Source organism: Arachis hypogaea, chromosome 1 (genome assembly GCF_003086295.3).
Source record: "Arachis hypogaea cultivar Tifrunner chromosome 1, arahy.Tifrunner.gnm2.J5K5, whole genome shotgun sequence".
In the NCBI taxonomy this organism is placed as follows: domain Eukaryota; kingdom Viridiplantae; phylum Streptophyta; class Magnoliopsida; order Fabales; family Fabaceae; genus Arachis; species Arachis hypogaea.
The window spans coordinates 107,863,506-107,877,227 of NC_092036.1; the positions used below are offsets into that span (position 1 = coordinate 107,863,506).

A 13,722-nucleotide genomic window follows, 5' to 3' on the forward strand; every position below is an offset into this window, starting at 1 on the left:
TTTGATACTCGTCGATTTTCTCTGATGGAGAGATATTATTATAATACTTATAATAACCCTTCATGTTATTATTTCTTAGTTAATTAAGTTGAGCGATAAAATAATATTATGGTTGGCATTGTAGGTGGGTTCAGTACCGGACGGACAATGCCAGAGGCGAGAGTAGGCTTAGGCATTATAGGCGTACCTTGAATGGGATTAGGATGCTGAATGTAAGTGATTAATATTTAAGTTTACATATTTAACTTTAATTTACTTTAATACCTATTTCATTTGAAATTTGAATGTCGTCATTTATATGCGTTTTGTGAACAGGTTGAGTGGACATCGTATGCTGACCCACAACTGGTTGGTCTAGTTCCACCGGCAATAGCTGAGGCAGAGGCCTTGGCGCCAGTTGTTTGTCCGCTGATTTGCTTTGCTATCGTCGAGTGGCATTAGGTGGATTGGGTAGTATGTCAGTTCGGTGGCCTGCAGCACATTTCGACTAGGCCACTATACATTGAAGACATGCACATGTTGGACGGTCGGTTTGGGGGCGGTGAGTGGTTCCCGCAGCTGCTTGGTGGTTGGCATAAGTTGTGGGATGCTCGGGTCCACCATCGACTGCCTATACACCATCATATAGAGCTGCGTCCATCCCTCCTATATATGAATTGGTACCTGCAGTGGGCGCACATAGAGTTAATCGGTCTAGGTGACCAGCACCTAGTGGCGGCTGGAGTTATGCCAAAGGACCTGCCCATCCACCATCCACTTGCTCCAGATCTGCATCAGCCGAAGGATGGTCACCTTCCGGAGATGAGGCCAGCTGCAGGAGGAGGTAGAGGTAGGGGGCGGGGGAGAGCCAAGGGGAGAGGTAGATGCGGTGCAGGGCGTGGGAGGCAGGGTGGTGACAAGACTCCCCACGATAGAGACCCCGTCAGCCCACCAGCTCACCAGGCCGAGGATGCAGGCTAGACGGTTGGGTTTGTTTCAGGACTCATACTCAGAGACTACTTGTCCTTGAGACCCCCTGTGTCACATCACTCAGAAGTAGGGACCAGTCAGCAGAGACAGAAGCCGAAGGCTAGTGTTCATTTTGATATTGGGGAAATAGCTTGACTTAACAAGAGCTATGATCGGCAAATTACGGAAACCGTTCATAACATTGTTAATACACTCAGAGATATTGGTCTTCATGTGACCAAATCAACGACCCTCATCAGCATACTGTGTCCACTGGGACCGTGGTATTTCTTTAATCCAGTTTGTGATTGCTACATTTTCTCCCCTTAGCCGGCCAAAATAATGAGCAAACTCACGCTGCGACTTTGAATACGCTGCATTAATCAGAACCTTCTTCAAGTCTTTGTTCTTAAAGTGAGTCATGAAGTTGGCTGCAATGTGTCTTGTACAAAACGCCTGGAAGGCGTGAGGTGGTTTCCATAAACTCCCTTTGGCGTTCAGCGCACCATCAATGGATTTATGTTTGTCTGAGATCACTAAGACCTCGGGTTATGGTGTGACATGCTCCCGCAGATACGACAGAAAGAATGACCATGCCTCCTTTGTCTCACCCTCAACAATGGCAACTATAATAGGCAAAATATTTGCGTTGCCGTCTTGAGCTATGGCCATCAGCAAGGTCCCACTGTATTTACCATATAAGTGAGTTCCATCAATGAAAATAAGTGGCTTGCAATGCTTGAAAGCCTTAATGCACGTTGGAAATGTCCAAAAGACCCGATGAAACATGACAGTGTCAGTGGAACCAGGACATGGTTGAGTCACTAGTGTACCCAAGTACCTAAAGAGACATATTTAGTTGGCTTATTGTACACGTCTGACTTTTTTAGTAGTGAATAACCGAATTTGAAATAAATCTTACTAGGCAAGTACATCTGCATAGCGAATAACCAACGAGAAAGCTCATTGTATGACTCCTCCTAATCACCATATATTCTAGCAATGACTCTTTGTTTGCAAGCCAAACCTTTCTATAGGACGCCTTGTAACCAAAGTGATTCTTCACACCTCCTTGGAGAACCATTATGCTGATTGTTGGATCGGCTTTGACCATCGTGAAAATGTGTTGCGCAATCACCTTCGAATCCAACCTACCATGGTCTTGTCCCATCAAAGTTTGCATGCAAGTATGAAACCCAGTGTATCTTCTCACCTCCCACTTTTCTTGCTTTCGGCGATATGATATGAGTATGCACCAATTACAACCGAGTCTGAACTGGATACATTGTGCATTGTACCTTAACTGGTCACTCTTTACTATTTTGTACTCCGCAACCCTCTTGATGCTGTACTGCTTAACTGTCAACAGGACTTCTTCTTTGTTCTTAAATTGTTGTCCAACCTCAAACTCATCGCTTAGATCCTCATCAGGGCCTCCTTGGGTAAACGGCCGATCTGAATTCATTGCATCGAGATTCAACCTCGTGAAATGATCCGGCCGGTCATGTGGTCGAGAAATGGCAGGTTATGTCAGAGCAATCTGTATGTCAACATAGAAGTTCATCTCTTCTTCCTCATCACCATCATCAGGAATTTCAGGTGGTTCTTCCTTAGCATCGTCTCTGTCATCGGGGTTAACTTCATACTGATCCATCATCGGATCTCTTATAGCAGAACCATCATGACTTTTAACATCATCGTCCATTAAGTCGACATTACGAACTTCAATATTAGAGCCCTCCTAACTACCCTCAGGTGGCATATTTTGATCCACCATAGTTCTTCTGATAGTTCGTCTAACAGCTCCACTCGACGAACTATCATTGACAGTATCTGCAGATGATCCTCGGCCACCCACCTTAACGAGATACACAAATAATTTCAACAGATGAATATTTGTCCATCGATTGTGCCACGACCTTATAAGCCGTACGTTCTCGTTGTCGCGCAAACGGTACCTAATTCAAGACAATAGAAATATTTCTCACAACCGTGCTTTGATAAATATAATAGTAACAGAGACAATACAATTGTAATATACCTTTTATAAAATAAACTGCCATCTACTTTCATCGGATATCTGTAGTAAAAATTTTCACCCTTTTTGCCTCTTGCTGCCCGATGAAATACAATATCAAATTCTTCAAAACTATTAAACTATTGACTTCCGGTGTTATATAGGTAATTATTGTTTGTCCCGATCTAAAAACGATAGAACCTTCTTCGTCCTACACAATTTCACCATCGTAATGAATGGATATCAATAGATTCCTTGACATCATAGAGAAAATATCAACAATGAGAGAAAGAAAATGAACAATGAAATTGTGGTTTTGTGATAAGCTCTTCAACATATATGATTTTATTTTGGAAACCTAACATATAGTTCGCCGAAGGGTGCAAAAAACTCTATAATTTATATAGAGTTCACCGGGGGTACGGCGAACTTGATCTTATTACAAAAAAAATTGTATTCTGGAAAATAAAGCTTAAATATCTTGTTTGGGAAATTATTTAATTTTTTTATTTTATTTAAGAAAAAAATCCTATTCTAAGGGAATAGAAACTGTTAAGATGAAGGATTAAAAAACGTGAGTGGCGTGGATTAAAACAATGAATAGTTTTCATTGAATTGAAATAAAAAGTCACACCTTCGAGAGTGTAGCTGTAAAAATAAGTCGTAAAACCACTTTCAAAAAAATCCTATAACGCTCTTTTGTCTTTATTGTTGAGTTTACATTTTTTCTGTTTACTGTGAGTAAAAAGGGAAATAAAACGGAGAAATCCTCCATAAGTGATGATAGCGACGCATATGCATGAGTTGACGATGATATTAAGATTCGTGGTTCTTTGTTCATTGAAAAGAAAGTATCATGTCAATAGATTGTTCGAAAATAGTGAGGAGTAGTTCTGATATTTAAGTAGAGTTGATGATATGCATTAAGGCTAAATGCATTTTTCACAAAAAAGATGATTGTGAGTTCTTTTATATTTATAGTTGGATCTTATAGGAGTTGCAAATAAGATTATTTTTTATTAATTTTGAGTATTTAGTATTAAAACAATTAAACTGTGTAGTCTCGCAACTTCATCTGAACGGATGGATTTTTCTAAAATGTTTTGAAATATTGATGGAGGTTTTAGAAGTAAAACATTTTTTGAAAGTATTTTTCTCACTATTTTAGGCAAAAGGGATATGAAAAGGGATTTGGATCAATTTAAATGCTGTCCTAGATGGAGTATTTTAAGGTGTACAACTCTTCTTATAAAGATTTTAAAAAAATATTTTTAAAAGTGAAATATGTATATGAGGATTTTTCGTTTTATATTAATGAAAACCTTGGCGAGAAATTTCTATTATACTGGTGTTGTGAACCTCAACAAGTTCTTGGGCCTGAGGTAATTAGCTTCAATGATGAATGTGTGTTAGAATACTTGGTAGAAGCTATCGAAAAGAATAAATATATGTCAGTTTCAAAATTACTTCCACGGGAAGAGATTAAAAGCAGGGAAGAAATTTTCTAGTGTAACTGCGGCTAGATTAACAGCACATTTAAGGAGAAGACAAGCTGAAAAAGAAGGATCTTCTAACCCAGAAAAAGGAGATGGTGAAGCTAAAGTGAATCAACCAATTCCTAAGAAAAAATTCATAATCTTTAAGAAGAGAAAAATAGATCAAGATATGGAAGATTTAAATGTGAATGAAGGTGTGATAACCAAAGAAAAAGAGATTCCTTTAGATGAACTATCATCCTTAATGGGTAATTGGTGAGCACTAGATACGGGTTTAGAATTTCACAAATTAAAACACAGCATCCGTCGTAGATATAGTCCTAAATCGACAACCAACGCTATCAAAGTTTTTTCTCCACTTTTTCAAACCATCCTTGCCTTCTAAACCTTAAATCACTCAAACAAACATATCAAAGTATCGAATAGAATAAAAGTGAAATAAATTCAACAATTTAAAGCATAAAAAACATGTTTTTAACAATTAAATACAATTAGGAGAAAATTCACAAAAATATGCAATTTCAAGAAATAAGTGCAAGATAAGTTGATAAGTTCCACCATTGTCAACCTAAAAATTATTGTAAAATATAGATTAATCAATTTCCACACACTTAAATAATAACATGTCCTCCTGCTAAGCATTGAGAAAGATAAGATCAAGGGATATCAACACTTAATAGATGTAAGCTATCTATATACATTTAACTATTCTAGCTAATTCTACCTACTTTTATCTACTTGGTAAAAAATAAGTCAATTTTCAAGAATATATATGAGCATTTAGGTTAAAAATAATATATCAATCAATTCAATTCCATCAATTAACCGAGTTCTAGAAAATTTTACAAACTTGCCAGATAAGATCCGATGAGAAAAGCGAATATAGAATTGAGCAGTCGAATCGTGTATTTACTCTCTAACCGCTCTAGTGTATATGGTTGATCATTCAATTATCTTCTAACCTTGCTTTCTAAGACTTGTTTTTCTTCTAACAATCAACAAATATTCAATGTATACATACAAATCTCATGAGGACTTTAAAAGGTTGTAATGGGATTAGAGTAAATATGAGGATGTATATGGTCAATTAGACTATAAATTTGAATCATTGATTAGCTTAAACCTCCACCTAACCTACAACAACCTACTTGATCCTATTAGCTTAAACCTTCACCTAACCTACAACAACCTACTTGATCCTACTTCATGAATCTAGCTACCTATGCACATACACACTCTCTTCAATTTACATCACATATGCCCTTGCTTTTAGGACTACCATATGGAACAATAATTATTACCTTCAAATTATTTTTTTTTCTATGAGTAAATGCATATGCTTTTAACAATGTAATGCATGTATGTGTTGCTCAATTTTCAAAATTTTTGTTTCAAGAAATACACCCTTTTTCTCTACCAATATTTTCTTTTTCCCCACACTTACATTATGCAACATCCAATAGTCTAAGCTAATAAAAAATCAAATTGGGACATTTATGATTTTCCGCTTAGGGTTAGAGTTATGCTAAAATTCAGAACAAAGGAGAATCTATTAGGCTCAAAATTAGGTAACAATGATAGATTAATAGGGTGAGGCTATTTGGGCAAGTGAGTTAATATGAAATAATACCTCAATCATATAAATGCATCCATACATGAAATAATGGAGATCAAGAATCAAACAAGTCAAAGATCACAATTATATAGAGAATAACACGCAAAAGAATGAAATAGTGGTTAAAATAATGTAACCATACATCAAAGCTAAAATCTCACTTGATTGTGTGTTCTAGCTCTAATCTACGCTCCACATCTATTATTCAAGAAAGTTCAAAAGAAAAGCTTTAACTCAAATCAATGAGATTTCCTAAAAAAAAGATTTTTTTTTAAAACTTATTATTCTAACCAATTAGCTTAAATCTTATTATTCTTGGAAACTCAAATCTATGCTCTAATCTTTTTTTTTTCAAATGAGTGGTTGGATGAAAATTAAAATTCTAAACTTCTTTCTTATTTCACTATTCTCAGTTTAACGCATGCACATAGGAAAAAACCTAGATCCTCTAGTCCACATTCACTCAACCATAACTAAAATTAAAAAGAAACATATATACAAACCATAACAAAAAAAGTGTGTTAAAGAAAACTAGAATAAAGTTTCAGCTTATATACAAACTAACAAGAAAAAGAGTTCAAATATCAAAATAACTAAAGTAGAATTCAAGGAACATAACAAAATAAGGTAGAAAGTGTTCAGAGGAAGAATTTTACAACCATGCCGATCCGATCTAATCCCCCCATACTTGAAGTTTGCACGGTCCATCGTGTGCTTTGACCAACAAGGTGAGAAAGAAGTTCTACAACTCTCTGCCTCCAGCTGGTGGATGCTCAGGCTCATGTGGCTAGGGTACCTCCAAATTCACTGCCTGGTTGTCATCTCCGCTTGCTTTTGACTGTGACTCTGGTGTATCAAACTCTTCAAGCAATGGATCCCACTCCTTGACCTGCCTCTTCATGTTTTTATAGCGCCGCTTTTGGCGATACTCCATGTGGTCCATTGTCTTGAAAAGTTTGAGGACTATGTGATGGATCAACTGTGATGGTGGTAGAGGTGGTGGTTACTAGTAATCTGGTGCTGATGATGGGGCCTGCTTCTGAAGAAGATGCCTGGCTCTTCCCTTTTTACCTGGTCATGGCTTGAGACTTATACCACACCCCATGAGGAATGACTTCCTTGCTCTGAATGATGGTGGGCATCTCATCATCTTTCGCCCATTCCACACCAGCCTTGAGAGCCAGCTGTGTAATCAAAGTAGGGAATGCCAAATTACCCACGACATGCACTCTTCTTCCCATCAATATTCAAATGTGCTTTGGAAGGTATAAAGGTTTCCCTTCCAAGACACACCATATCATCACGCCATGTCAACGGTAACCTTGGTCTCATCAGTGCTCGGCATCACATAATTTGAAAGGATTTCATGTTAAAGCTAAGCCTCAATGGTTAGAGCCTTGATCGGGATTCCATCAGGGCTAGGCTTCTACTGTCTCATAATTCAAGCGCTCTCAGGTTGTGCTATACACTCCAAAACCTTGTCCTATTCAAAGGTAAGCATCTTTCAAGCTTCCTTTGCCTTTTCATAGGCATCTTTTTCGTTAGGCTTTGGTCGCATTTGAAAAATCTCCCGGAGGGCTGCCTCAGTCATCGGGATTTGCTTCCCGCAAAGATAAACCAAATCGAAAGCTGCAATGTAGTAGTTGGAATAGAACTCGTGGATTCACAATAAGTTTATCTCCACTAAGTCCCTATCAAGGAACTCCCATCCCCTCTTATTAATACGATTTTCAGTAAATTTTTTAAGTTCGTTAGGGATGCGGAGTTTTCGCTCAACATGGAGGCTCCGCTTCCAAAAATTTGACATCTTAAGCTTAGAGCATCGGTTGGAAAATTTGGAAAGGTCGTCGGTAGGAGTCCTCTGATCAACTTCATCTCGCTTGGTGGCTCCATTAAGGTGAGGTTGCGGAAAAATGACACTTATTGCTTGCTCTTGTCAATTTGACGTCAAATCCTAGCTTTGACTTTTCTTTTCCCATTTTTCCTTTGATCACTTATCCTGAAAAAGAATAGAGGGAGAATATATCAACTATAGGAATGAAGGAAACAAGGCAAGATTATAAACAAATAACATGGAGTACACACAAGTGTCATTCGTAATCAAATGCCAACAAGAATCATTAATTCCAATTATATGGTAGCTACAACATGTAATTTGAAATCTAAGATGTGCATAGAGGCATATCCAAAAGTAATTGAATCAACCAAGAACAATGTTCAAATAAGGTGTGGATAGCATGTTCAAACACCAATGCTTTCACGACTAATAGCACAAAGATTGATGTAAAAAAATTTGAAGTTTCACACATAGTGTAACCCAAAACCAATTGTAACACACGAAGTGAACCACATGGGGTCACATAGGATCAATTTCATTAATCTTGCACCATTAGGTAAAAGATCTTAATCAATCAACAAAATATCGACAATTTTGATCAATTAGAAATATTATACTCAATCATCAATGTACAATAGTTCTAATAAAAGAGAAACAAGCATTAATTTCAAGGGATTGATCAAAATTTGAATCAAAAGCTCTTGAGGTAATTTGACAACCACTTGGCCTATGTAATTGTCAAAAGTGCAAACGAAATAAAACCAAGTAACAATCTATAACCCCATTCAAAGAATGCTATTTAGCCAAAATTCCAGTAACTTTACACAAAACAGGCATCCATTGACCTAAATACGAATTCATCAAGATTGACATAGATTCGGTAGCATGGTATAAATTCAGTAGAATAAGTATTCAAACAATAACTAATCAAACATAAAACCATATTCAATCAAGTTTAACCACAATATCCACCAAGTAACAAAGATTCATAAACACTTCAACAGTATTAAACCTAACAATCCTAGTTCTAACCTATCTCAACAATCTAATATCAACTAAAATAACAATTAAAGCTAACTAAACTAACTAACTAGAAACAAACATAAGGTATTAAAACTAACCAAAATAGATGTTAAAAGCAAAATGGTAACTATAACACCCTATCACACAGAGCTTTACGCTTAATTTTGAAAATCAGAGGTGGTGGAGTATTACGACTTCTAAAAGTAAACTACGTACACACACACAAAGACGCGCACGCACACGCGCACGCGCGCGCGCGCGCACACACACACACACATGTACAAAGAACAATTTAACTAGGATCCTTGAAGAAAAGTTAAACAAAAAAAAACTCGAGATTCACATCACACTCAAAACGGTTAAGCGTAGAAGTGATAGATAACAGCGGACATAAAGGATAATATACATACTCTTTATTCACTTTACAATCATTCTAACACCTAAATTCATCAATTCATTCAAACCATTTTTCACATATAATTCTACCAATTTCACTAATCATTATCAACATCACATTTATACATATATAATCAACCAAATCCAACAATTCAGAGCATTCAAGCCTATCTTGTGGCAACTAGCTTAAGTTTTCACACAATATTATATATTAGCTATAGGAAGCCAAAACCATACATTGGCCGATTTTCTCTCAAGCTCAAAGATACTACGAAGACCTTTTCTTCTCAAGCTCCCAAGCTTCCAACCCAACTCAATCAAGTTTCCAGCCACCAAAAAGTTATTCCATGTTGTCCACTTTACCGGTTTGACTTCAATTCACATGGATTCAATCTAATTCCATACAATTTCATACATAATCACAATTTCAATACCTAAACTTCACAAAATCGAAGAATTCATAGGAGATAAGAGTTTCTCACCTTTATCCACTTAGTAATTAGATAAAACCCAGCTATGCGTCGCACTAGAGTACCTCTAAATCATCAAACGTGCAAAATTCTCAATACCCATGAACCAAATTCACAAAAATTAAAGAGAGGTAAGGGTTGGGTGAAAGATTTTAAATTTCATACCACTGTGTTCAAATGGATTTAAAGAGATCGGCAAGGCGGTCGGGGTAGTCGCAAATGGTGCGGCAATTGGAGCTTCGGATTGAAAGTTAGGAGGAATTGAAGCTTGAGGTGATAAGGGTTTAAGGTTCTTGCTTCTCCCCTCTTCAACCCAGTATGAATGGCAATAATGAAGGAAAGGAGTGGCTGAGTTTGGTTTATATATGTTGGGTCTTAGGCCCAATATGGGTCCGGTTCAATCGATTTGATTTGTTGGTCCAACTTTGGGCCAAAATATTTAAAATTAGTGTTTTAATTCATATTTTAAATATTTTTATTTCTTCAAATTATAAAATTTAATTTTTTAATCCCCTTGACTTATAATTAATTTATTAGTTAATTATTTATTAATTTACTAAATTTTACAGTAACTTGCATGCAGAACTAAAAAATAGAGAATGGGTGAGAGGAGTGCTACGATGCTGTGATGTCATCGATGCTAGAGATGGTAGACGGTTGGTCACTAATGGTGGCAGAGCTCACTGGAAATGAGAAAAACAGGGGCTATCCTATTTTGAAAATGCGAATTGAGAAGAGATAAAGTAGGTGGTTCTTGATAAACCCCAATTTGACGGTTTATTTTGTATTGAATTTAGAGTATTTTGATAACCTTTTGTCACATTTAGCCTATGAATTGGTATAGTTTTGAAATCTCTCCCGTATTTGTGCTTAAGTGTAAAAACATGCTTTTCAAGCCTTATTTTGATATTTTAATCCATCCTTGATTCCATAAGATGCCTTGATGTGTTTGCTAGTAATCTCAGGATTGGAATAAGCTAGGCATGGATCAAAGGAAGCAAGGAAGAAAGCATACAAGTGGAGAGAAGCACAAAAAGCCAAAGAATTGGTCTCGGCCATGCACGCGCACGCGCGCACATTGCGAAACAGGCCAAGGACGCGCACGCGTACCGTGCGCGCACGCGTCGATGACGGCACATGACCTCATTAATGCAACACGTGCCTGGCGTTTTGAGAGGGTTTCTGAACCCATTTTTGGCGCCAGTTGCTAAGGGAAAGGAATAAAAGGATGAAAGATTAAGGGGAAGGCATGAATTAATGATACACACTCATTAGGATTAGTTTAGAGTTACTTTCTAGAGAGAGAAGCTCTCACTTCTCTCTAGAATTAGGATTAGGTTTAGTTCAATAATCTTATATCTAGATTTTAATCTTTGCTTTCATCTTCTTCTACTTCTATCTTCTCAATCCCTTCTAGTTACATTCATTCTTCTTCCATTCTTTAGTTGTAATTTCTTTTATGTTGTTCTTATACTTTGTTGTAGATCCACTTTTGTTTCTTCCTTTCTCTTTCAATTCAATTCAAGGTAAATCATAATAATTGTGTTCCCTTCGATTTGTGTTGTTAATTCCTTCCAATAATTGTTGTTAGATTTTGTTCTTGTTGTTGATTTACTATGCTTTCCTTTTATGCCTTCCAAGTGTTTGATGAAATGCTTGATTGGATTTTAGTATAGGTTGTGTTCCTCTTGGCCTAGGTAGAGTAATTAGTGACTCTTGAGTTATCTAATTCCTTTGTTGATTGACAATTAGAAGTTGCTAATTGATTTGAATGCCTCTAAAGCTAGTCTTTCCTTTAGGAGTTGATTAGGACTTGAGGAATCGAATTGATTCATCCACTTGACTTTCCTCCATGGTTAGAGGTTAACTAAGTGGGAGCAATATACAATTCTCATCACAATTGAGAAGGATAACTAGGATAGGATTTCTAGTTCTCATATCTTGTCGAGAGCTTTTATAGTTGTTAGTTTATTTTCATTGCCATTTACTTTTCATGCTTCTTATCAAAACCCCAAAATAACTCAAACCAATAACAAGACACTTTATTGTAAATCCTAGGGAGAACGACCCGAGGTTTGAATACTTCGGTTTATAAATTTTAGGGGTTTGTACTAGTGACAAACAACTTTTTGTATGAAAGGATTATTGTTTGGTTTAGAAACTATGCTTTACAACGAGATTTCATTAGTGAAATTCTAAACCGTCAAAAATCCAATCATCAGTTCTCTAGGTGGATTAGAGAGAGGAGAGAGGAAAGCAAAGATAGCCGCGACGGCTGTGGCGACCGTTAGTGAGCAGGGGTTGAGCAAAGAGAAGGGGGTGACGCGGTGGTTGAGAAGAAGGTGAAGATAAAGGGATAAGGGAAATGGAAAGAGAAAGAAGAAGGAGAAAAAATAAAAGAAGAGAGAGGTGCGGCGGCAATGGTGGACGCTGGTGGCAAAAGAGAAAGGAGAGAATGGGAGGAAGGAGAAGAAGAAGAGAGGAAGAGAGATAGTGGCCATGCGAATTAGGGTTCGCACTCTAGTAAACACGAAAAGAGGGGTGAGCTAGAAGAAATTAGAAATTATGCGTACGCATCATAAATGTATAGACGAGAAAGTTGCCACTGTTCGCATGTATGCAATTGTGAAATTGAGAGTGGTGTGTTGTATGTACGCATCATTACCTCAATTTGATGTTGAGAAAATTTAGATATTTGTCTAAATAATCTGTTACAATTAGTTGATTTAATCTGTCATTGCATTGTTTCTTCTCTTATTCTCATTAATTAAGTATTACTTTCTTCTTTTGTGTGTTTAGGATCTTCTATCTTATCTTCTAGATAATACAACCAAAATTGATATGTCTAATATTTGTAAGGATTCTGTGTGTTTTAAAGTGAACGAAATCTTGATTTAGATTTTCAGAATGCCTTGGATAAAACTATGGGTCCTTCCTCAAAGATGATCAAAATTAAATACTGTTAGGATGGATCTTTATCCATCAGAAATTAGCTATTGGAGTAGGTCTACAAAGCTTAAATTTCAAATTAGTTCTTATCTTTGTTATGTTGATTTATATTTTAAGTTTTTCCTATTTTTTGAGATGTGTGCAAATGTTGGGAGAGCCACACTTATGCCTTGAATATTTTGGGTTAATGTTTAGTTTATGGTTTATCTACATGTATTTTGTGGTACTGGTCATTGCTGTAATACCCTAATATTTTCAGACTAGCCCTAAACCTTATTTGAATTATATTGGTTGTTGATACTTAAATTTTATGAAATTTTAAAGTAAAAATCTTTAAATAAAATATTCTATAAAAAAATAGTAGATAACTAGTTTTTATTTTTGAAAGTCATTTGAAAATAGTGAGAAGCTTGATCACAAGAATCGTTACTAGTTGGGAGAAGTATAAGTGGACCTAGTGATACTAAGACAAAAATTGGGCGTACTAAATTATAAAGGCAAAAACAATGAAAAATTTTACCCATATCAAATAATCTTATAATAAATAAAGACAAACATTATAACCACAATTATAGTCACTCAATAAAGATTAAATAAGACACACAGGGAATCCTAATTCTCTCACTTTGTATAACTTTGGTTAAAACAATCGTCTATCCTCCATCCTTAATATGAATTTGGGTAGGTGCTTAATGTTCTATATCTATGTCCTTGATATTCCACTACTAACCATCTTATAGTGTACTGGTCTTTTTAGCTCAATCAAGTAGCATATTGCTTTGCACCACATTGTTCTTGAAGATAGTATAGAGAAAGGGGTCAGAAATAAAAATTTCTCAGTAGTTTATCTATATATGGTGCCATCGTATCCATCCCCAATCACTCCGAGTTTAAAATAAAAATGATGATAATGCAATATTGTTCAATTATGATTTTAAAAATTTTTTATTACTTGGAGTGGCGTAACTTTT

General features: G+C 36.2%; 1 protein-coding gene across 1 annotated transcript; it reads right to left on the reverse strand.

Annotated features, from left to right (window-relative positions):
• Positions 1 to 1,497: 1,497 nt before the first annotated feature.
• On the reverse strand, positions 1,498 to 2,413 carry LOC112770049 (uncharacterized). Its single transcript, XM_025814493.1, has 3 exons — positions 1,976 to 2,413; positions 1,831 to 1,883; positions 1,498 to 1,789 (listed from the first exon to the last, which is right to left on the reverse strand). Exons 1-3 carry the CDS (start codon positions 2,411 to 2,413, stop codon positions 1,498 to 1,500), a joined length of 783 nt encoding a protein of 260 aa, XP_025670278.1.
• Between the last annotated feature and the right edge of the window lie 11,309 nt (positions 2,414 to 13,722).

Bases quoted from the DNA above. Each gene is read 5' to 3' on its own strand.
- LOC112770049 (XM_025814493.1), bottom strand. From the start codon at position 2,413: ATGAATTCAGATCGGCCGTTTACCCAAGGAGGCCCTGATGAGGATCTA. The intron at 1,884-1,975 runs GTTTGGCTTGCA...TTCGCTATGCAG, and splicing joins ACAAGGCGTCCTATAGAAAG to ATGTACTTGCCTAGTAAGAT. The intron at 1,790-1,830 runs GTCAGACGTGTA...ATGTCTCTTTAG, and splicing joins GGTTATTCACTACTAAAAAA to GTACTTGGGTACACTAGTGA.